The sequence below is a fragment of the Condylura cristata genome, unplaced genomic scaffold, assembly GCF_000260355.1.
Source record: "Condylura cristata isolate star-nosed mole 26May11 unplaced genomic scaffold, ConCri1.0 scaffold00017, whole genome shotgun sequence".
Taxonomy (NCBI): Eukaryota; Metazoa; Chordata; class Mammalia; order Eulipotyphla; family Talpidae; genus Condylura; species Condylura cristata.
The window spans coordinates 15975919-16002100 of NW_004567118.1; the positions used below are offsets into that span (position 1 = coordinate 15975919).

General features: G+C 37.6%; 1 protein-coding gene across 2 annotated transcripts in view; it reads right to left on the reverse strand.

The window, feature by feature from the left end:
• ACACA (acetyl-CoA carboxylase alpha) overlaps window positions 1–26182 on the reverse strand; it is a 214492-nt gene that overhangs the window by 65589 nt on the left and 122721 nt on the right. For both annotated transcript variants that reach the window (XM_012726261.1, XM_012726260.1), the window contains 6 exons: window positions 25550–25765; window positions 24333–24488; window positions 21951–22154; window positions 17251–17406; window positions 15391–15537; window positions 2060–2329 (listed from right to left, as the gene is read on the reverse strand). In XM_012726261.1, coding sequence (XP_012581715.1) covers window positions 2060–2329; window positions 15391–15537; window positions 17251–17406; window positions 21951–22154; window positions 24333–24488; window positions 25550–25765 — 1149 coding nt within the window. The remainder of the gene's footprint in view (window positions 1–2059; window positions 2330–15390; window positions 15538–17250; window positions 17407–21950; window positions 22155–24332; window positions 24489–25549; window positions 25766–26182) is intronic.

Genomic DNA, 26182 nt, shown 5'->3' on the forward strand with positions numbered 1-26182 from the left:
AAAAAAAAAAGAATTTTACTAAAGAATGTACATGCAATAAAGTCCATCCATTTTAAGAGTTGTAGCATGATAGATAATGTAAACCCTTGTGTTATCAACACCATAATAAAAAGAGGGTATTTCCATCACCCACTGAAATATTCTTACTTTTGAAGATGTGAAAGGTAGCTAGGATGATGAAAAGGGGACTCTGGGGGCCCTAGAAGCCAAGAGAAGAGTTTTTTTGAAGGCTAAAAAAGTGACCAATTGTGTCAAAGTTGCTGGAAACATCACACAAATAAAATGACTGAGATTTCACAGAAGAATTTAACACTGTGGAAACAATTGTGATCTTGACAGAAGTAGCTGCAGAGAAATGATGAGGGTACAAGCTTAATACAAGATTCTCCTCCTTCCACAGGGAGGGGGAGAAGGTACCTGAAGATAGCAATAGGGTCAAGTCTTGTAAGAAATTGTGCTGTAAAGGAAGGAAAAAATGGGGGTAGGTGTAGTGCCTGGAAGGATTAATGCTTGGATGCTAAAGGGAGAGATCCAGTAGGAAGGGAAAACAGTGATGTATAAAAAAGAGGGGGAAAGGTGTTGATCTGCAACTTTAAGTAACAAGAAAAGGAAAGATGCAGCAAACACGATGTGGACTGGCCTTAGATAGGAGCAGGGATTATTGTCCCAAATACAGAGGGAAGGCAGCGCTTGGGGGGCACAATGCAGATACGTGGGAGCTGGGAGGTTCTCTTTTAATTGCTTGTTTTCTCAGTGAATTGGGAAGCAATGCTATCAGCTAAGAGTGAGAGTGAAAAGGATGCCAGAGGTGTGAGGCGGGGAGACATGAAAATTGCCATTCAGGAGATTGGTAGGTCTGGATTTGAAGTCAGATCAGTCAACAACACTGTATTTTCTGCCATCAACATTCATCAGTTGTAGGTGCAGATCTGGAAGTATTTGGGAAGAGTTAAGTTTAAAAGGGGGCTTTGTAAAGGCATAGAGTAAGCAGAATGAAGAGAAGCAAAAAAAAAAAAATTGGGGGGTACAGTAAAGGTAGTAATTGTAATAACCTATGACTGACACTGAAATTTAAGCTGGATAAGAATAATTTGAGGAGAAAGTGAAGAACACAAGAAAGGCGGTACCGTCAAGAGTTTGTAGGTTCTGGTGGGTCCAAGGACTGCTGAACTTGAGATATTAAAGAGAGTGAACTAGAAAGATAGGCTGAAGGAGTGACAAAGAATGGGGTGCTTGAAATGGAGACTGTGGGGAATGAGAGGGTGAGCTGGGTGTAGGATAGGATCATTAGAGAAGAGGAAGTCAAGAGATCCAGGAGACTAGACTTTTGGATGGGTTGTCTACGTGGATATAGAAATCACCAAGAATTAAAACAGGACTAACAGTAGTCACTCTCTCCGGAGAGTGACACTGTGCTAGCAATTAAAAGATGAAAAGGATGAGAGGGAGGGACCAAAGGGCCAGGGAACACTATAATCATGAACAGAGATATGTGGCACAGTCTTGTGATATGAGATTCAAAGATGAGTGTTTTCAGAGAGAAGGGAGATAAGTAGAAGTAACAATAAGGCACAAAAAAGACATTACTCCCCCTCTATGCTCAGTGGTAGGAAGAGGGAAAAACAAGTCACTACATAAGAAGCCTTGAGGCAGCAGTGTTTTAAACAAAGGACAGGCATGCCTTAAGAAGGCTGGAAAAGAATCAGAAAAGCTGAGGATATAAAGGAGTTTTGCTGGTGATTGACCCTACATCCCAGAGGCCACAGATATGTATCTTTTTGGCTTAGCATGCCTCACACTAAATGTGTACCTTCTATTTCACTGTATATTCAACCAACGGAACAGCAATCTGTTTTAAAACTGGGGGGAATTCCATGAACATGAGACACTGTAGTTCACCCTAGGTGCTAACTTTTAAATTTTAACCTCTAACTCTTCCTCACCTCTCTCCTCATGCACATGTCCAGGTACACACACACTCGCTCTCTCATACCCACACCCATGTATGCATGTGTACAATAACCATATAGTCTTGAAGTATTTTTTTCTCAGTCGGTACCTTGTAAGGATCCTCAGGATCTACCCAGGCCACGTGAAACATATGACGAATTTCCTCTGCCAGCCCAATTCTTGCTCCGCTGTTGGCTGCTACAAAGATGCGTGGGATACCCTCTGCCCTGGCAAGCTCAGAAGCTCTGAGAAATAGCAAATCCTCCTGAGGACCAAAGGACCCGATTCGGTATGTGATGTCATTGCCAATAACGATGATATCTCGGCCTTCTGGGTATTCAGGACTTTTCAGAGTCATCTTCCAAGCTACCATGCCAATCTGCAAAGGTATAAACCAACAAATATACGCTTCTTAGACCGAGAATTTATTTTCAGCTTCCTTGAAGGTATCAGACTGCACCTAGACACAGCCTGTGAAGATACATACTGCAAAAGAGTCAAGCTCCCTGTAGGAAGTGAGAACAAACCTTCTAGCACACTTCTCTAGATTATGACAGTAATCACTGTTTTACTATGTATTTCACAGCGGTCTCAATTCCTTCTTTGGGCCTTATCAAAGAAGATGGGGAAAAAAAAAAAAGAGTCTGAGGGCACTCAGGATATGTGTGCCAGAATGCACAGAATGGCCCTGGAAATTAAATTCAGAACTCTCACTTTACTATCCTAACATATGACGAATACTATACATGATACAGTATTTCTGTCATTTGTAAGATCTTTAATCTATATCTTTGGAGATTCTTTCCAAGAAATCTTCAACACATGAGAGAAGAGCAGAAAGGGGAGCACCTCCCTCGTAGGCCCTGCAACTTTTGTAATCCTGGGCTCTTTTACTATCTCCAGCATTTGCTAGGAATGATAGCGGTTATTCTTTGCTGGCTGATTCAGGTATTTTCTATTTCTGCTCAATACTGCATCCTTATGAGCAACTCTTGCTTTTTTCTCCCAGCACCAGAAAACCAAGGGGTGCAAGGAACTAATCTCTTGCTGTACTATGATATATGTAAACCTCTGTTCTCTGTTCAGCAGCAGCTGACCAGCCACACAACTAAGAGATATTGACTTAAAAGGTAGGGGTGACATGTCTCTACCCCAACTCTGACAGTTCTCTCCTCATTTAATCCCCTTCTATATGAGAATTAGTCAATTCTTCTACTTGTTTATTCACTAGTTCCATTTCTTTTCTATTCACTCACACTCCAGTTACAGCTGCAGTTTTTCATGCCTGCCTGTCTGCTTCCCTATACCTGGATAAGTAATGTTTTCCTTTTTTTGTTGTTTCTTTCTGTCTTACCCCCCCCTTTAAAGCCCCCACTACACACCCCCAAACACAAAGCCTACCAGATGAGCATTCTTGGTCCTGCCTAATGGAGCCCAGCCACATCTGCAGCCTTGGTCCCTCATCCCCAGGCTGCTGCATATCACCTCATTGGGGAGCCGGCCATCAAGAAGGGCCATTAACAGATGTAAATAGCAGCATCCCTGGAAAGCCACATGCATCACCCAGACTCAACCGGGCCAGTGATCATAAGCTCTGAGTACACATTCCTCAATCCAATTGCACATCTACTGTAATCAGGCTGGTTGAAGCATTCCACACAGCTATTTGTGATTCTCAGCATTAAGAAGTATATATATGAAACACCCACAGATAAATATAAGCTATTTAATATATCATACCATTGGCCAAATACAAATCAAAATGGATATAATACAGGAAATACAGGCGGAAAAATCCAATCACCTTCTGAGATAAGGTATTACTTTCTCTGCTCATTAAAGACAGAATAAGGAAGGAGAAACAAATCGTCCAAAAAATAGCACTGAGAAACTCCAAATATCAGGATAATTTTGGACAGGTTTTTAAGAAGCTGGTTAACTACTATCTCATGTGGTCCTTTAAACCACTCCCCCTCACCCCCGTCTCTTTTGTTTTTCAGGTAGGAAAGGCTATTTCCTCTAAATGCATTTGTAGTTAGGAAGATTGGGTTTCATACTAAATTTTATGATATATTAACCTTAGCCACCTAGGCCAGAAGCAGTTTTGATATAAGCTATGAAGAACCTACTTTAGTATTTGCATGCTAATACAAACACTGTGTATATATGGCACTGAGCAGGCAAATAATACTCTTATCTTTTGTTATTACCTGGGGACTCAGTGTCACTTGGGCAGTCAGTTCAACAATTGGCCAGGTCATTATGCTTACAATATTGACTTCTAATTAGGTGTCAAGACAGCAGCACCAAGAATACACTACTCTTTATTAATATCTTTCCAAAGTGTGTTCCTCATTGACCTTCCCCCTGCTCCTTTAAAATGGAGACAGCTTCCCAGCCCTCAGACAGCAAGATTCCTTACTGGAGAGATTATATTTTTGAGTGAGCATAATGGATAAACTAAGAGAGCATCTGTTGCTTAATTTAAATTTCTTTACTAAAGAAATGAAGACTGTTCCAGACTGGTGCCAGTGCACTTAGCTGAAACAATATGGAAAGATGAATGAACATAAGTTAGTAATACAAACATAAACATTATTGACACCTAAATGCAATGTGTATCTTGGATGGGAACCTGAAACAGAAAAAGTACGCTAGTAGGTAAACAAATTCAAAACAAAGCCTGTACTTTACTTGAAAGTATCACACCAATGTTAAACTCTTAGTTTTGATAATTATACCCTAAGAAGCTGGGTGAAGTTATCTTTCTATCATTTCTAAAAATCTAAAAATTTTGAAAATAAAGTTTAAAAAACAAATGTCATGATATAAAAGATTTTTTTTGGAAGAAAGGAATGATGCCCTGGGAGTGTTCCATAGGCTCTCATGAAATGAAGACTACAGTGTTGTAAAGTACCTATGATGCACTAAATTTGAAGCAGGGCAATAAAAATGCATGTATTTGTAAGAGGCAACAGTGTGGTAGTAAAGGACACAAATTCAGAAGCCAGTTTCTCACATTCTGAATTTACTAGAACCTGACCTTGACAGAATTAGAGGTTTTGTTAATTTTCCAGTCATGCTAACCTCTAAGTGCCTCAGTTTCCTCAACAGTAAAACGAAGTAAGCATAACCAGTGTAGTAAGGTTGTTGTGAATATTAAATACATGTTAAATCTTAGAACAGCACCTGGCACACAGTATGTGACTGTAAATATAAAAAAGTAAACAGACATTTTCTCTATGTAAAAGCATGCTGGAAAAAGGAAAACAGAGAAAGCAAAATAAGATAATGGCTATTTCAAGATGATGGGATTATGCTTCCCCCCAATTTCCAAATTTTCTTTAATGTGTTTATACTGCATCAATATCTTTTTAATCAATCAAAAAAATGAGAAAAGATTATAAAATATCTTTTCACTGGATGACACGTACATGAGAACTTGCTATTTCTAGTGGGCATAAAAGAGAATTCCAAAATAAAAAATTTCAAAGGGAAAGAAAAAGAATCTAACCAGCCTAACGAATTTCTCACATTTTAGAACAACCGACTCTGGGTTTTAATCATACTATAAAAAATCATATGTATATAAAATTAGGAAGAAATATAAACATAAGGAAATTAAAAACCAAGATTCACCCCAAAGGGAAAAGGCTATCAAGAACTGTCATAGTCAGTTTGTTGGGGCTATTATTTCCTTTTTGAAAAAAGAAATGCCTGCAATGATGTGGTAGAATGTAAACATATGTATGTATAGATTTATACAATATTAATATCTCTACCTGAGAAGTAACTGCTTCAGTGTTTTTCTGGTCTGATGGTTAAATACATATTTATACTTTTAAAGTCAATATTTGTACAACAGACAAGAACACTGCCTATCGGTTAAATACATATTTAGGACTGTACCACATGTATTACAAACATGTACTAAAATCAAAAGCTTATATTTATACAGAGCCTTTCATCTTGAAGGGGGCTAAAGAGCTTTACAAACATATGTACATAAAAGGGTGTTTATACTGATAGCAGGCAAAGTATCAATTCTCCCACTCCCCTATTTCTTCCAGCAGTCCTGGGTAGAAACACATGGTGTCAACAGATGCAGATCTGTAACAGCTGCAGAGACATGTAACACAATAATCCACGTTGTGATGCAGTCACCGAGCAAGCAAGGGCTGCAACTTGAGAACAGCAGCTGCTCACCTCAGTGTGGAAGCACCACGGCCATTTCCAGCTTCGTGTTTTTAAATTCTTCTCTACCAAACCCAACTAATCACTTGACAAAATTGAATTTGATACTGGAAATGATTTCTGAATGCAAAATACTTTCTGTCTGATGATGAGAACTAGGTTGAAAAGTGTTTCTCCCTGCCCTTGTTAAATTTGGACAGAAAAAAGAAGAGGGTCACAACATCAGGAGAAATGGTTCCAAATAGTCTAAGAATAGCTTTGTCTCGGAGGATTGGGTCATTACTTCAAAAGACAGCTATCTATCCCCCAACCCCCATTTAATTAGGACACCGAAAGTTTTTCAGTCAGATTTCTTTAAATAGATGGGTCGATCTGTATTATACACACAATGGAGATTTTATATCGAAATTTTGCCTCACTATAAAAAGCATCTACTAGTGTAACAACAATCAAGAATGTGACATTCCCTGATTAGTCTAAATCCAAGTTGCCTTTTTTGTTAACTGAAAAATAATGACCAAGGGAAATCCCATTGTTGGGTGCCCTTGTTTCAGCTTCTCTCACCTTCCAGTGATTTTATGCAGGTGAAACCTGGTGACAGTGACACTCCAGGCCTAAGGTGAAGGAGAGCAGGAGGGAGCAACAAAAGGGCAACACTTAGCCTGAGAGGGTCTGGTGAGAGTGTGTGGGCCGCAGGCCTAATGAGCTTCGAACTCAGGTTCCCTCCCGAGCAGCACTGCCAGCCTCTCCCCTGATCCTGCCTCACTAAGTCACTCAATGACCAAGTAGTTCTAGGTACTTACTACCAATTATGTTTTCATTAATATAGTTATAAATCATTTAAATATATTTAATTTCAGGGCTTATTTTTTATTATTATAACAACATTCTAGTTAGCAGGAATCTTAGATATAGGGTTATAACCTAAAATAATTACCTTAAAATGAAAACCAGAAGATCAAAGGAGTTACTCTGAATAAGCTAAGGATAAACAGAATAAATATTTGGTTTTGTTACACAAGTTTTAAGGAAGAAAATATTTCTTTGGGCACAGTCTTATTTGGAATAAAAAGGTGCATGTGAGGAAGGAGGGAACAGGGAGGAGAAAACAAGCAGAAGAGAACAGTCTTATTTAACTGTTTTTATGTGGGTAAAATGATTTGTGCCACAGTATTTCCATAAGAAGTGGGACCATTATTTTCCTGTAGAAACACATTTGGTTTGAAAAGTATCACTGGACAGGACGTGAAAATCAAACCGAATGAATTATTCACAACCTCCGATCAGAGGTGATCATTATTTCTGATGCTCCAAACAGTGATTAGGATTCTGCCCTGAGATGTCATTTTCTCGCTGAGTAACACCAGTGATACAGAAAGACATTACCTATCTAGCCATATATGTATTTTTTTCTCCTGGGAGGACCTCGGTTTAGTGTTACTATAACAGATAGTAAAAACATGGTAATATTAACATTTATTCTGATGGTGCCCATAAATGCCATTAGCCTGACACAAAGTCTCAGCGCTAATCATGACCCAAAATTAACACCAAAATTGACATCAACGTTAATTGTACTATCAGTGTGAATAGGAGGTCCAAGTATGCACATGCACACATGCACTTTTCAAAGCTACTGCTAATACAAAATAAAACAATATGAAGCTCAACAAAGAAATTTGAAGAGAAAGCTAAGGGGCAAACAAGAACAAGATTTTTTTTTTGGTTTGTTTTAAGGATTTAAAAAGCATTCATCAACTCAACCTATGCTGTGGGAAGCAGAAAAGTAGTATTTGCTTTAGTTGGCTTTCTTAATTTCCACACTTTAGAGTTCAGTTGTAAAAATCTTTCTATAAAGGCTGAAGCACAGGTTACACTGTGCCAGAGAAGCTGAGGTTTCATTTCCATGCTAAAAGTCAAAGGTGAGTTTTTCTGGTTAAGCCTGCAACAGCAATTGTTCTACTACTGCTGATGCCAGAGGATGACCACTCAACAAGCCCTGAGGCAGCAATACAAAGGCTGCCAGCACTTGGAGCTGCATCATGAAGACAAGAAAACTAGCACCTGAAAAGAAGGAATCTGAACTTGACTTCCTTTATGGACACTAACAAAATGTTATGCGTCCTCCCCTCCCATTTTGTATCTTGTACAGAATATGAAGTCTTCATTTTTAGGTACAGTATTAAGAAATACAATTTTAACATGTTAGAATCTCATGAAGAAATATGTGTTTTAAAGTGTGTATTTTTAAGTCATGAGCCAATGCACTATTTACCTTAATTTGTGCCATTCAGAAAAACCATGCTGAAAAAATGTCAATGTCTTTCCATATTGTATTAGGATAGCATGTCCCATTGCCTGGTGTTGTATGCTCACATAAAAGACCTGAAAACAATTTTCTTAAGAGCTGAAAAACTCTCTTTTCATGCTTGGGTAATTCAAAAGTGGCTAAACAAACCTACCTCAACCTTTCTAAAAAGAAATAAAAGGGTAAAAAAAAAAACACACACTTTTAAAGAAAAGAAATTTATTCCAGAGGTAATTCTCTGAAAATCAAAGATCAGAAGCAATCATTTTCATCAGGAGACTTTCTTTTCCCTGTAACATCTATGCACACAAAACCACATTAAATATACTTATATTATAAATACAACATAAAGTATTTATTATACACATGTGTATGTAATACACATACACACAGTACTTTAATAAGCACACCAATATTTAAAAAAAAAAACATGCAATGGCACACATACAAATCAGTGGTATTTGAGAAATGAGGCACATGATTAATTAGTTGATATGGAAATTAACCAAGCTGGCCTACCACAGTTCTAGAAGCCTTGCCCATTAATCATATAAGCGAATGTTGAACTCTGATGCTCCAAGCTACACCTCATCCTCTGGTGTCATCTGTTGCTGTCCTGATGTGCGTTATTGCCTCTAGTTGGAGCTGTAAAGTTTCTTGACAAATACACCTATTCATAAAACCTTCAAACTTTGGAGGCATAAAAATGCTGCCAAGTACATTCTTTTGCTCAAAGGTTGTCTCTAGGACTTCCTTCTGAAAGGAACTGAGACACCCTCCAGAGGTGCCTCTTTAGTCGGCCAATGAACGCTTTAGGGTTTCAAAGTCAGTCAAGCTCATTGGGCTTTTGTTTGCTACTAATGAAATGAGTTAAAATTAACTAATCAACCTGATGAGAAATCTCCAACACCAACAGCAGTCTTCCTGAAGGAATCCTAGGAAAAGTATATGCAGCCCAAAAGAAGTGTGTTTGAAATTCATTAGAAATACTTCTTTGGTGAGAAGACATCTTTCAAAATGAGCCTCAATGTTTTTTTTAATGAAGGACTCAACTCTGGTTCTGGGGATCATTTTAGAGAAAGACTTATAACCAAACATGTTCACTTGGAATGGGGGAGTGGGGGTAGAAAAAACATAGTCATTTTAAATTAAACTATCTTACCACATATTCCATAATATGTTGTTTTCTATACTTGAAATTTCTTTCTTGCTAGGCCTGAAAGGATTCAAAATTGCTTTTTCAAAGTTCTTGGCAAAAATAAGGCAAGCACAAATTATGAATGTTTATATGTAATCAGTGGTATGTGATACCTTCCTGCTGAAGATCTCAAAGAACTTACAAACATTTCCTATCGTTAGGGATAGATTGGTAGCAAGGACCATTAGTCTCTTTTCATAGCCTGCACAATCAGTTCACTGACTGTGGTTCTGTTTTTCAGATCCACTTTTCTCAGGTCTATTTCAGCACTCACCTTAGCACACTACAATTCAAATATGCCTCTTTTCCAACATATACCTAAGAGACTAACATTGACTCGATTTCCACACCAAGCAAAAAAAGGATTTCAAAGGATGAAGCAAAGCACAGTAAGATACACCCAAATTAGTTTTATATTCATGGAGTTAATCGAAGTTAAATTTAGCAAAGCAATATATAGAAGTCTGAAAAGTCTAATGCTAAACTATAAAATTGTTGCATTCTGTGTGTATGAGACATGGTCAACCTTTTCCTTACTCAAGCTCACAACCATGTACATCCTTTCTCCATATTTTCAAAACAGATTCCAACTAGAATTTGAGTACAGGATAACCCAAGGAATTCCTTTGAGACTCTGGAAAATGTGTACCAAGTGGGTTAAGACAGGGGGTTATGGTGGTTTTTCTAAATTAAAATACCCTTTGGGTTTAGAGACCCAGTCTAAAAACTATCAAACAGATGCAAATTCATTTCTTCCAATCTTTTAGGCTTATATAAGCTTACCAACTTCTTCCTACTCCATTCTAACTATTTTCCTTATGCTTAAATTAGCAATTTCAAAGGATTATTGTAACATGTAAGTGAAAGTGAGATTTATTTCAGCTAGTTGGTAGATGCAGGGGTATCTGTCTTAATCACTTTGCCTGTGTTTCCTAAGGTTTGAAATATTTTATAATAAAAATATTAAAGAGATGCTTACGCCTTGGTGGAAAGGGACATAAACACACTGCCGACAATAAAACAAATAATAAGTAAAGGCACTGGTAAAGATGAACAGTTCTAGAAATGAATTCCTAATCCCTACCATCACCACCAGTTTACCCCCAAGAACATAAAGCAGAACTGAAACCAAGATAGCAGTCAGCCTTGATGGCAGCTGTCTTTAAACTTTAATTTATGCTGCTCCTTCCCATCCCTCATACTCTTCTTAAGTCTCCTGTAATAACATAAGAGTCATGATGCGATGTTCAACAGATCTCTACCCAAAGATTTAAAACTACAATCACATATTGCAGGGCTACTAGGTGAAGTCCACTATGCCAGCTGACAGGAAGGATGCTGCCGGATTTGCCTCACCAAACAGGGCAATTCAAGAGACTTGTCTGAATACCAAACTGCAGAAGGGAAAACCCTGACACCTAGTGCCCATCTGAAAAAATGAAGCCTTGGAGCCACCTATGATTCTTAAGTGTGGTCGGTAACATGAACGGCAGTGATTATCAACTTCCATTCAATCTGGAGTACACTTTTCTCATAAACAAATTTTTTTTTTAAGATTTATTTATTTGTACATACAGAACTGAGTTACAGGCCAGAGGCTAAGGGGTGGCGAGAGGCTTCACCAGAGACAGAGTGGGGAGCAGAACAGGCAGATCTACGAAGTACACTGCTGAGGGGAGCAAAGGGCAGGTCAGGAGAGGTCTGCTGTGCCATGTGGTCTCATAAACAAATTTTAAGGAGGAAAAAAATCAGTACCATGAAGGAATTCCAGTTGCTAATTGCCAAGCCTATTTGGTGCACATGTCCTGAGCCTTATGATTATAACTGTTTCTAAACACAACACCTTGTCATTTCAATTTTTCATTATGACAATAATGATATGAAAGAATGGACGGGTTCATATTCTTAAAAATTCCATGTTCTGAAATAGTAAGGAAAACAGACTTCTCATTTTTATCCATACTCAAATTTCTATGGAAGTTGCCTCTCTATCATATCTTTTACCATTGCCAATTTAGAGATTCATGTTCTAGTTCACAGAGCTGTTAAAGGAAATATAAAACAAAGAATGCTGATAACTTATTTCAGAACAAACAAGAACAGTCTTAGGTCCTAACAGACAAAGTTGTTTTTTGTCAAGTCAGTTACAGCCCTGGGCTTGATCTTAGCCTGAGCCTTTTAATAATGGGATTTAGTGTGAAAAGCAGCTGCATTGGATGTGAACTGTTACTCAAAATGTTCCCACCTGCAATTACAGCGTCCACCAAATGATCAAAACATGTTAGCAGATTGGCAGGAAAATGAAAACAATTACTCCAAAATGAAGAATTGTAAAAGTAGAACCACTGGTTCACTGCATTTCTTCCATATCCTAGTTCAACAGCACAAATACATCTAACTGTGTATTTACATACAGTGCCCATCACTGTAATATCATCACAGCCACAAATGAAGTCAGTTTAGTCTAAGTTGCAATCACATTTTCCTCAATTTTCGACTTTACTTGATACTATTTAGAAAATCCTAGACAGCCCATCGTTGGAACTATTTGCAAGGAATGTACTTCACAGATTTAGTCTATATCTTTTTTTAGCCCTACTCTAAATTCACACTAAATGCAATGCCGTCCAAATCTGACAATGAGAAAAATATGTTCTCTTATACCTTTCATCATGCCTAAGGTGGCATTCCTTCAGTTGTATCTTTCTTGATGGGTATGGGACAACTATAAAAATAGAAAGGAAAAAGCAGCTAACATGGCACCAGAAAAGCTCTCTTTCTCCTGCTTTTAACATGGGCACAATGTTCAAAATGCAGGTCACATCTTTGCTGAAACAGCCAATATTCTTCCCTAAATGGCACACAAGTTACCTAAAACTAAATGGAACTGAATTGTTCCAAGTTCTGGTCCCATCACCATTTTACCTATTTACTGTCCTGGAAAAAAAATAAGGAAGAAAGACTGGCCACCCATACAGCCAATGGTCTGATAAGTGCAGGTTTTCTGCTTTTGATTATGGGGAGCAGCATCTCAATTCATGAGGAAACTCTGCAGGAATCTCTTGTTTTACCTTTATTTCTTATATCCATGTGCTAGCTTTTAAAACCCAGAAACTCCAATCCTTCAAGGTAATGCAATATCACCCACATGATGACCTGGTGGAGCCATCACCTTTGGAGAACACCACATTATGATGATTTAATGTCTATGTAGCATCAATGCATTTACATTGAGCCTTGGCTCTCATAACATTAACAGGTCAATTTTTTATTCCTTTTTTAATAAAACTATTTCTCAAGGCTCTGTTCAGATGCCCATTCTCTTTGGGACAGGACAGATTTGCTCCAAATCTCATCAGCATGAGCTCTTTTCTTTCCCCTCACATCATTCTTGGGGTAATATGTAGAGTGCCAGGCTCATGACAAACTTGTCTCTTTGACCAAAGAAAATTAAACTGCAACAGCTGAAAGTCAACTTGCCTTGATAAAACTGGGCTCAGCATGAGGAAATACATCCTTCTGACACCTCTTCATCTCTTAGGCACAGCTGTCCCTCAGAGTTCTGACTGCTGAAACTCCATCTTAGATTGGTCAGTTTCTCAGTGGACATGCTCCATTGTATGTCCAAGCTACTGGTAACCGAGTTTGATACTAATACCCCAACCTCATTCCTGTCTGCAGCACCCTGTAATCTCACTACAGCCACTGACTGACTTTGCCAGCCATCCTGGGCATTAGTTGCTTACTGTACACAAAAGAACATCAGTCTCATTCCTCCAGCGCTCAAAGACTCAGAAACTGCAAGCAAATACTCAGCCTCAACCTACTCAATCATGTGAAGGAGAGGAAAAGAGAACAAAGAAAACAAGCGACTAAGGAGGGCAAAGAGTAGAACAAGAAGAAAGTGAGAACTGACAGAAAAGAAAACATTTTTAAAATGCTACTGGATTTTTAGATTTGAAGGTATTCAAGCACCAGGTAAAGAAAAACATGTAGGTCCTACACCAACTCTACTATACACAGCTATTGTCCTATGCAGCTGTTTGAGATATCCCTTTTTCACCAAGGTTTGTTGGGCCTTAAAGGGTTAAAAAACCTTTAATTTTTTTTATCTGTGTGTGTGCGCGTGTGTATGTGTGTGTGTGTGTGTGTGTGTGTGCGCGCGTGTGTGGTCTTTGGGTACAGAGTCCGTATAATAAGACTATTTGTATTCATACTGGCAGAGTAAACACTACATGTTCATGCCCAGGCAGCTCTGTGCTTGTAATTTCAGCAAGAACAGAGCTCTGTCCCTCTGGGACTTCACTATTCCCCTAGTCTCCATTCGCTCAAACACAGAATGAGAGCAGAGAGAAAGCAGGAAAGAAAGATCATGGCAAGAGGTTTCACAAGGCACTGCAGCTAGCTGTTACGTGGCCAAAAATCTCATTTTGTGTTTTAATTACATTAGTTAAAACCGTTTTTCGCTCAGCTCCATGTTCACAAGGGTGCCTTCCATGTCTTTAGACTACACTGTTCAGCAAATCAGAATTTACATCTAGCACAATGAAGCTCTTCTTAGCTGTTAAAGGGCTCAGTAAGCAGATGCCACACGCAGTGGCACAAACCTCTGCTACAACTTTGTGTGTTAACAAGCATGTAGCTACTCAGATCACAACTACACGTGCTCTTACTCCCTAGACTCTGGTCTTTCCTATGAGTTGAGAGACCAGCTAAGTAGAGCTCCTACAAGTCTGATGTTTTTGCCTGATCCAATGTGTGCGCCCAACTTATCATCAAGTCATCTACTTTGGGCAACCAATGTTGTACTTACAGAAACAGTCACAGACCCTGGATATACAACATATTTTTAAGAGACTTCACAAAATAAAAAACCTGCATATTATCTCCAAACATGTAGCTAGCTTATTTATGGTGAACACCCAGGTAAAGATTACTCCTAAGAGTTGAGACCTATCTAGAGAGTATATCCAAGGAACAAATAAAACATTTCTCTTGTTACATTAGGACTACAGTTAAAATCAGGAAGAATCTCAATGTAGGGAGTAGGACATAGGGTATAGGCAGAATATGACTTTATATCAAGAATATATCAGAATATGACTCAAAGGCTAAAAAATGCATTCTTGTATGACTTTCAGAAATGGATTCTCTGTTATTCTCTTTTATGTCTTTAATCCCTTGGTTCTGAGTGAGTCCCTTTAAGAAGGCTTTATTACCATGCATAGCACCAGATCACTATCCGAGCAAGGAAAATGTACCCCAAAATGCATATTAGTATCCCAATAAGTGTCCAAATAAGGAAAATCATTAAGAAAAACAATAAATGTTTTTATCACAGGAAATCTCAAAATTTTAAACATATACAAAAATAGAGAAACCAATCATTCTTATGACTATCATCTGGCTTTAACTATATGAACAATCTTGCTTCATCTACTCTCTTGCCCTCATTATTTTGTAGCAAATCCTAGACAAGAGACCATTTCATCTATAATTATTTTAATGTGGGTATAACACAAAACAATACTTTCAAAATAATATTATCACACCTAAAAAATCAACAATAATTTCTTGACATAAATCTGGTATTTTCTCTCTAAAGAATTCTACCACCAAGAATGCTACACACTACCTATGCCACTTGGATCTAAACTAATACTATTTAGTGACCCATCCCATGGAAGACACACTAGTGTGCAGAGAGAAGAAAAAGGGGAGGGGGATTCCCACTACTTGCCTCATTTCCTCCTGGAAGCCTGTTCATGTGAACCAGTTGACCTTGATCATCTAACACAAGTTCAGTATACGTCAGCATGTCAGAAGGCAGAGGGGGTGATGGAAGGAATGCTTGAGTGGACATAGACTCCCACAGTTTGATCAGGGACTAGCAGAGGAGAGAAGTTTGAACAATCTGTGACAAGTGGCATTTCAACATGGACAAAAAAAAATATTTAAAAATTCAGTCAATCTGGGTTTGCTCTTTCTGTTCAAGTTTTCTGCTGAGCGTCTAAGTGTTAGACCAAATTCTATAGCTTTCATTTTCAGTTAAAATAGATTTGTAATTATTAATCACATCATTTTTTTACATGCCCTAAATCAGGTACTTTTCTAGTAAGACTGAGTGATTCTGAATCAGTATTAGAGCATTAAAAAACACAACAGACCCAACAATTACCTAGGAAAATTAAGGAACTAAATAAGTAGTATCATTGATCCCCTTAAAAGAAATGCCCCAATAAAAATAGATGAATAACATGACACTCTGTTAACTCTCAGTTTGAAAAATCTGGGAAGAGGCATGTTTGGTGGGCAGTGGCAAAAAAGAAAAAAAAAAAAAAACATGAAGGAAAGAATAAAATTTCTAGTAGTAGTTCAGCAACCTCTTTCTAATATGAGAGCTACAGAACCAGATAAAGGAATTAGCTCAAACCTGTATATGTGCAAATCAATTCAGTTCAAATTTGAAGAAAATAGATATACCTATCCATTTAAAAACCAAATCCTTCATGAAGTGGGATCTAGTTCAGTTTTTTCTTTGTCTTGAAGCAACATTTAAAGTCAATATGACTATCCATACCTACATATCCCAATGACTATTCATACCTACATATCCCAATCACTGTGCTTATGTCTATCCTATTGGCAGAATTACATAGAATGTGTTTTCTATTTGTAGGACTGACTTTGGGAAAAAGAATAAACACTCAAGTTTTAGGTGGCTAATATCAACAACACTGTTGAAGACAGATATGTTTCAAGAGACAAATGGTTGCATAAATGACATCTCTTGTATTTGTAAATAATATAGGAAATATAGGTAGATTATTTACCACAACCACACATATTACTTTATTAAAATCCAAATGTGGTAATACTGACAATATTGGAAAAATCCTTTACTCAAATTCTTTAAGGGCAAATTTAGTATTCTTTTCATACCTTATTCTTTATCTATTGCATTTTCTGCTGGTGATATACTTTTCTTGCCTTCTATTGATGGAAGAAAAATCTGCAGCATAGAGATGATTCACCATACAGATCAAAGGAATTTATTTTCATATAGAGGATGAGATTCATAATGTCATATTTTCTCATGCTAGTTTTTATTCAGCTATAATAAATCTCCCACAAAAGAACTGATACTTTAAACTGTGTACCATGAACTCTATACCCATTTGTATATGCTATCTATACTGATTCTCATCATATTAACCTGGGATATCAGCTAGGGACCTGGGTTATCGTGGAAAACAGAAAAATGAGAAGTAGTATTTTATACCTTTTTAAAAAATATCCCTAATTTGAATACAGATTTAGGAAATATACACATGAACATAATTCCACATGTAGATCACTGCAAACTACTGTCATAGGTACATGGTCGCAGTTTACTCCGTTTTATTAATAAACTTCTAATCTCCTGCTAGTTCAAAAACATCTTACATCTGAGTTGGCGGCCACTAAATCCCAAGTAAGATAGAAACATAAATAGTGTCAAGATATTTCCTGCCCTTTGGGAGAGTCCCTTCCCAATCAAATTCAGGAAAACCCCTGCCTGTCTGGAATAGGTCAGAGCCCTAGAGTAAGACACTTTTACCTGCCGAAACATCTCTGGGATATCATATATATATGTTGTTCCTAAAGACTGTGCCTGGAACCTCTTTGATTGAAGCAGGTCTTTGGTCACATATGGAGTGTTGATCAGCATCCCATGTAATGGTCCCTGTTTGTCACCATATGCCTGAAACATAATCTGCAGGAAAAGAGAATGGCAGGGGATATAAGAGAGACAGAAAAAAATCAAATTGCTGCCTAGAAGGGCTTTTTTTCACAAATGTCTTTCTTAAAAAACATTTTTGGCAGTTGAGGTGCTAAAGTACAACTCTTTTAACAATGGGCTTTGGGACTGTTACTTCTCTTCATATTTTATTTTTTATTTTATTTTATAACAGTTTATTTTTACATCATTTTGTACATTTTTTTCCCATCTCAATTGTAATCCCCGCGCGTTTCCTATCACCATGTCACCCATGTGCCATCACCATAATCCCGTACACTTCTGTCCCTACCCCCACTTCTCTTCATATTAACCAACACCAAATAATGGTATGTGACCAACTGTAGGCTGCTCTCACTTTCGAATTAGTTGAAACCAACAAGAAAGCACAGTGCAAATTTCACATCTCAGAGACAGAATAACAATGCTTGCCCTGCAAAGTGACTGAAATCCCATACACTCAGAAATGAAGTAAGTCAACTAACCAATCCAAATAGTCCCAGCATTTAAGTTGAGGAACAGCTATGCCCTAAAAAAACTCTTTTCTTTCCTCAATAGGAGAAGGCCTACTTCAGTCCACTTTAGTCTACTTGATTAGAAAGTTGTTCATAAATATAATTAGTTACACAAAAGCTTTAAAGATTTCTGCCAAAAACTAATTTTATCCATCTATCTAGTTAGTTCTTGCTACCCTAAAAGATACAGCATATAGTAAAATAAAAATATACATATTTAAATTATGTTTTCCCCATTATATTACATCTACAGCTGGTGAATAGGTTCTGCTATACTTATGCCACATAATAAAATCACACCAGTTTTTAATCATTTTAACTCAAATATCTCTAGAAGAGTACTTCATATTCCATAAATTAGTTTTATTTGCTTATGAATATTTATAAGGGATGCTTTTATTTCCATTCAATTAATATTTATTTAGTGCTCAGAGGTTCTATGTATGACACTAAACTAGGCACCTTACGCATGAATACGTAAAAACAGATTCCCAGCATAATGAATACAAATGAAGATTTTGATATATGGGCATATGCATGTATACTTATATATCTCTTTGGGCCTAGAATGTATACACTTAATTATACTATTAATGAACAGATTTGTGGACCTGATATACAATGACAAGATTACAAGTTAGTCCTTTACTAAATCCTGGGCACAATTCAGCTAAGTAAATCCTTAGCACCTCAGTTCCAAGGAACATGTGTGTTCTGCTGACTTGTCAATCAGATCCTACTTTGGGGAAAACTTGGCTGTAGATGCATAAAGCCCCACAGAACAGAGCTCTCAGTACTATTCCACATGGTCAATGGTGACCATGGGGAAGGTAGAAGTAGTAAAGCCTTAAGAATGTGTGAGATGGAATGTAATGTCTTAAGAGATTCAAATCGTTAAGTGAGGCAAAGGTGTTATGAGAAATCTGGACTCAGGAGACTCAAATCAAAGCAAGAAAAAGGAGTAAAGCCATAGGTTCTTAGAACTATATTCTTGTCTATTGGGGGTGAAAAGAACCTGTGAGTAGAGTTTCAATTTTGCTAATCTCTGGAACGAAGTTAGGCTGTTAACAGTTAAGCAATATAACTGTGCACTGAGAAGGGGGCGTGGGTTGAAGAAAGCTCTCTAGGTGTACTCATTACTGATCGGAATCTAAAACCACAACTACGTTGGCAGTTTCTTATAAAATTAAATATATACTTGCTATGATCTAATAATTACACTCTTATGTATTTACTTAATAGAAATGAACCATATCCACACAAAGATTTGTAAATGAATGTTCACAGTAGCATTATTCATAACTTTAAAACAAAACCTCAAATATCTGTCAACAGGCCAGTGAATATAAAAATTATATTATATAGCAATGAACTGGAATACTATTCAGCAACAAAGATGAATCTAGCCACAAGTTATAAAACTTGAAAGAATCTCAAAAACACTAACCTGAGGAAAAGAAACCAGATATAAAATAGTACATATTGTCTAAACTCACTGCTATGAAATTCACTCAGGCAAAACTAATCTACAGTGATAGAAAGAAGGTCAGTGTTATGTCTAGGGGTGAGGCTGGTATCTTTACCTTCCTTCCTTTGGGTTATCAAGATACTCTATGAAGTTTGTGATGATGGTTAGATAGATTCTAACAGTGTACACTGTTAGAATGAAATGAACCGTACATATAAAATGAGTACATTTATTATATGGAAGTTATAGCTTGATAAAGGTGATTTTAAATGTGTATTTTTTTCTTTACACATTGGAAATCAGTTCATTTATGCAAGAGATTACTCAAATCCCTTCTCTTCACTATGATGGTCTGACGTCAGGGTTCATTATATAATAGCACAAAGACTATGCAAAGAAAATGAAACTCAAGTCAGTCAACCTTGTTCTTTGTAGACAGAAAAAATAATGATGTGCTGGGACAAGAGAGTGAGAGTAATGGATAGTACAGTTAGACTCTGAATGCTAATTCCATTTTCTACTGTAATGAACAGTAATTAAAAACTGGTAAAGCATGTTTTACAAGTTCATGAAAATATGTACACACCATATATCACATGTTTTCTCCCATAGACCATTGAGGGATTCTCTTAGAAAACAAACAAATCTGATTCCATATAATCTGCTCCTTTATGCTCAGGTTAGTGTTTTTGAGATTCTTTTAAGTTCTATAACTTGTGGTACCTTTACCTTTGATCTGTATTTATTTTATGATGGTGTATTTATACCACAGAGAAACTAATTACCTGTCTTCTTTCATCATGATATAAATTTGAAATTAACAGATCACTTGACATTGTTGCTTCCATAATGTCCGACATACTATACCTGGTCAATAAATGTTAAATTAATGGACAAGTCATAAAATCAGCGATTGTTGGTTCCTTTCTCAAGTCATGGGTTGTCAAGTTAGATCACATGTGACAGCAGCTGTAGAGTCCCTGAAATGAAAAGCCTGAGGGGAACCTGTTCCTTCAGGGCTTCCTGAACAGACAGCACCCATGGTAAATGGGGTTCTCCCTCAGGCTAAAGGTAGCTCATTCCCTCTTTCAGATACTTAACTCAATGTCAATTTTGTGCTAGGCCCTGTACTACACCCTGACTGAAGGCATTTGTACTTTTCAAGCCCTGTGTCAACACTGGTCAGCATGAGGGAAACATCAGAGCTTTCTGATAAAAGAAAGGAAAAAGAAAAGCAGTTATGAAGAACAAACATATTTATCAAAAACATTAAAATCTCAAGTGGTCGCCTTATTTTTCACAAGAATAGACCTGCCTTGAAGCCATTGTAAAAGTTAATTAAAAACATCCCTGACCACAGAAAGCTTTGACTGAAAATGTCTTTAAGTTTGTCCTGAAAAACAGGACAAAATGCAGCAAAAATTACTGAATATTCTTTCTTTTGTTCAACCCTCCCCCCCACACACACACACACTCTTCTGTGTACTCTCTCTCTGTCTTAACTGTTCACTTCTCATGGGATAGATGTCTCTTGCCATCTAACTGGGAATCAAAGCACAAAATAAAAGGTTGCTCTGACAAAAATTCACACTCAGGTTTTTAAAATTTATCTTCAAAATACTGGCAAAAAAAAAAAGCCTTCCTCTTTTCTCTGTACTCAGATCTAAAAGGACATAGTCAAAAACAAGAGACTTATAATCTCTTCCTGGTGCCTTGTGCACAGAATAGACTGAAACATCTGTCTACACATAATGGAGCAAATTAAACTTTTAACCAGAAGAAATGCACTTGTCAAATTCAGACCAAAAAGTAAAGTAAAATCCTAGTTCTTAATCAGACACTAGTAATGGTGAACCAGCCTAAAGTTAGTATGACCCAAATGTTTAGAAACTAAGGTGGTAAAACAGATTAAAAGGAAAATTCTCTATTATCACAAAATTAATCTATTGAGAATCATTTTCTAGTTTCACACTCTCAATTTTTCTAGCTGAAAATGGGTTAATATTTTCAGCTGAAAATGGGTTAACATTTTCAGCTTTGCACTTTATAGACATATAATACTCTGAAGAAAAGACAGTATACATGGATGGAATAACATGATGGGTAAATACGATAGTCAATGTTTGAAATGACACAAGCTATAGATTACATTGTATTTTTCCTTCCTAAAGACATACTTCAACAATTCTGTCCCTGCTGAGAACAAGAAACACAAGTCAGACCAGACAAACTAGATGGCACAGGTAGTCTAAGGACCCTAAGCTGCAATCACACCTGGAGGCAGGTTCACTTGGTATCTGCTAAGGCTCACCAAAACGTGACAAAAGGTTGAGGATTTTTTAATATACATGATCAGGAACACAGCTCCATCTCAAAATGCACATGAAATTTCAAATTCATGTAACACTTAAGCTAGTAGAGCTAAATAACCCCACTAAATAAACCAATGGGATCTGTGTTGGGTCTTCCATGAAATAGGTTAAGTGGTTTATCTGTAGGACTAACTCAAAACTCTCAGGGGCTCCTGACTACCTTACCTGTGCTGTCCTGGGATCAGTCACTTCCTTGTACAGGCTGATGTCCAAGTAATAGCCAGACTCGTTCGTCAGGAAGAGGCGGATGGGAATTGCTTTTCCAGTAGGTGTCAGGCGAATGTTGATCTTCAGTTCTGCCTGGAGGACGCGTAATTTCCACAGCCGACTTCCATAGCGCATTACCATGCTCCGCACAGATTCCTCAATCTGACAGACACATCACCAAGCACAAAACTTAAATACCTTGTAACAAAGTTACAAGGTATCTTTGGATACCTACCTATCTTTGGAAGGGAGTATCTGCCTATCTTTGGAAAGGAGTAATGGAAACATGCTGGTTTCTGGTGATGTACACTCTGTGTGAGCCTTACAAAAAAATGAGTTTCTTCCCAACCCTACTCTTGCTTAGAACATGTCAGGGACAGCTTCATGCTGGTCTGACATTTGAGTGGTCTTCTCTGGTTCATAATACCAAAATCTGTGTCATTCCCTCCCCCTTTCCCAATTATATTCATATTATATATATCAAAGATCTGTAATATCTAAAATTACAAGCCATGGGATTTAAGAGAAAGCCCTGAATAAGAATAAAATTTCTAGCTAAACAGCTATTAAGTTGCATTTATATGCATGGTAACTATGTTTCATTGCACTTACAGGACCTTAAATCAACATAGCAATTACCACCTCGAGCTTTTTCCAAACAGTTTTATTAAACTATAATACATGCCTCTTGGTAAATTGCACAAATTAAAGATGGGCAATTCATAGGTGGTACTAGAACATTCTCTCTAAATACAGTTTGGAAGTTTGGTCGTTGCCAGCTCTAACTGGGATTTAAGTAGATGGGGCAGATGACCCTGCTTTCTCTTAAACTTTATACAGTTTTCGAACCCGACTTTTCAGTGCTAGGAGAGTTAGAAAATGTCTTAGTTGTGATTTCTCCTAATTGACTTTAAAATGAAATTGTTTTCCAATATGGCGGCAGGAAGCTAGGACATACTACTCCAAGTTAACATTCTTAATTTCTTAGAAAAATCTCTCAAAAATATCTGACTCTCATGTGGTACACCTCAAGAAAGGGCTGCGCTTGAAGTTTGTTTCTGCACCAGAAAACCTTAGGTCAGAATAGATTTCAGGAAATGCTATTCCCACATTTACTTGTTAGCCAAGAGATTTATAGTCATTCTTTTCTTGAGGGAACAAAAGTCACCATTCCCTATCTACAGGGAATTGACATCTGTCTACTATTAGAAAGGCAGAGTCAGGGCATACAGATGCTTAGAGTGGAAGCAGAGACACTAGTATAAAAAAAACTCACTAAGAAATACTAAGTCAATTCTAAAAATATGTATAGCTACATATAAATATTTAAATGTATGTGTATACACACATACTTACATATATGTGTATATATGTATGTTTGTGTATGTGTATAAAAGCAGAGATGGTATAAGCTATATATGTCCAGGCAATGTTTTAAGTCTACCTGCTGCATCAATCCTAGAATGTTAAGGAGAACCTTTGCTTGGTCTCGATCACGAGACTTGGTAGTCACTGAGTAGTCCTGTCACTGGCTTTCCTGATAGACTAAAGCAACAGACAGGCAGTTTGAAAAGGTGGGGGGAAAAAATCAGGAAAAACCTCTTATGTCTTAGTACTATGAGATTAAGAAGCAAAAGCCCATGCTACAATGGAGACATTGGTTCTCCTCTACAAATTCTACAATATCATGATGGAAGGAGGTTAGAAGTAGTAACCTGTTTTTATTACACCTGGGATAAAAGGTCAAGTACAGAATCACTTTACTTTCATTTCTTAAATTATATGAAATGCATTTCAGAATAAAGCCTCAGGGAAGAAAACATATAATACATATGAAATTCTTTATCAACCTTATTCTCTCCCTCTGGAAAAATACTAAAGAGAAATAGGTTAGACACACTGGGAGGGTACATTATCTCCCTAAGGCCACCAGGTAAGTGATATTTAGGGCAAAGAAGCAGTAATGTTGTCAATGCCCAATAAAAGCAAATTATTTATTCCAGATGAGAAATCACAGGGAATGATGTAAGACAGGACCATTATCATGGCAAATATCATAAAACAGGTACCAATGCAGGAAGAAAAAGAGGTGTTATGTTTTTGTATTGCTTATGAATGACCAACAGCATAATATTATCATACTACCATCAATTTTGAAAGTCTGCTTGCTCTCAAATTTCTAACACCATCCCTGAAACATAGTGTTATAAATATTCAGTAAATGTTAAAGGTCAAGTACTCAATCAACAAACCAACAGCATCTGTTTCCAGGACAAAGTGAGAATAAGTCTGAATCTCCCTGGGATTGGTGATGCTGGGAGAGAAGCAAAGGAGACATACCTTTGATGGGTCCATGATGACAGTGGGCACAAAGTTGAGGAAGATGTGGTTGCAGTCAGTGCGGACATTTGTATTGTTAAAAGCAACCTCCAGCTCATCCATAGCTTCCAGGAGCAGCCGTTCCCCTTCATTTTGTAGATATTCAAAAGAGGCTTCCTATGTAGAGAGACAATTACCATTATCACTAATGCATTTTTTAACTACCTCTTTTTTTTTTTTAAGATTTTATTTGTTTATGCATACAAGAGCTGGGTTGTAGGTCAGAGGTGTATGTGTGTGTTTGGGGGGCAGAGAGTGGGTGAGAGGATTCTCCAGAGACAAAGTGGTAAGTAAAACAGGCAGACTGCCTGAAATACACTGCTGAGGCGGGTAGTGGGTGAGACAGGAGGTCCGCTGTGCCATGTGGGTCAGCTCCCTGGCTGGGGACTGAACTCATGCTGCAGTGGCTGCCAATAGCTTCATTGTGCTGAGACTTAATCCCTTGTGCCTCCTAGGAGGGCCACCATTAATGCATTTTAAGAGGCAATAAAGAAATGTTTACTGTCACTGTTTAAGCGGCAGTATGCTGTCACTCATACTGTACCTGGTGCAGATGTTTGCCTTTCTCCTAAAAGTCCCAGTGACCACAGGCAGCAGGGGTACGTCAGGGTTGGCCTGAGTTCCTGCCCTTTTTCTTGTCTCTTAGGGGATCATCTCCTTTCAATAGGTGGAGATGCTGAGAGTCCCCAGAGTTGTAATCCCATCAGGATTATATTTTACATATGCCAAGCAGTGTAAATACTTCAAACAGAGCAGTTTGGAAAGGAAATTCACTTAGAAAGGAAAAGTTGAAGAGAGGTGATGAAATGGATGCAGTATTAACTAACAGTACAAGGTGCTGTGCTGGAGAACTCTAGTCAGGTTTACAATGGGATTATTTTGTCCCTCTCCTCTCTTTATCACCTAACTCTCCCTATGATTTTTCTGTATGGTTGCTTTATTTTCTCATGTGAATGCTTTCATACTTCCATTACCAAGATAAATCAAATTAAAGGGGGAAAAACCCTTTGTCACATGGAATATTCTATGAGATGAAATGACTCTCAGACTTCCAGTTATTGGAGTGGGATGAAAGAAAACAAGAGCCTTTACTCGAAAAATTAAAACCTTATCTTGAGCCAGCCTGTTTTTCTGTTCCTGCCTTCAGAATAACTTCCCTGTTAAAGGACAGCACCCACCTTGGTAACCAGGTCAGAATGTCTGATGATTGCGCGAACAAAAAACCTGTAGTCTGTCACTTCTGTGCCCACTTCCACCTTGGCCGCCCCAAGATACAAGTGCATCTTGTGATTGGCACACGGAATGGCAGTCAGGTCAAAATTTCTCATCCGGTTCAACTCCAACTGGAAAGCTAGGGCAGGCTCCAGGTGACGGTAGATACGATCCTCCTCAAACTGAGCACAAGAGTTGGAGTAAAAAAACAGCCCACAAAAAGCAAAATTAAATTAAATTATAGATGCGTATGTATAAGAGATGCTTAAACACAGACACATAAACTATGACATACCAGAGAGCAACAAGTAGCTACATACTAGAACAATGCTACAGCTGATACAAGATTAGGCCCGCCTCTTTACTTCCCAGATTTCCACCATTACGCTTTTATTAGTGGTGGTGTTTTCCACTGAAAACAAATAAAAACATCAATTCCCTCAGAGCTGTAGCTTTGAGCATGTTTATTATAAAAATTTGACAACTAACCACAGACTGCTTCACATTAACTACTTCCTCTACCAGTTTTGGATTTACCCAACTGATCTACAGTGTCTATGAGGATTATATTTTACATATGCCAAGCAGTGTAAATACTT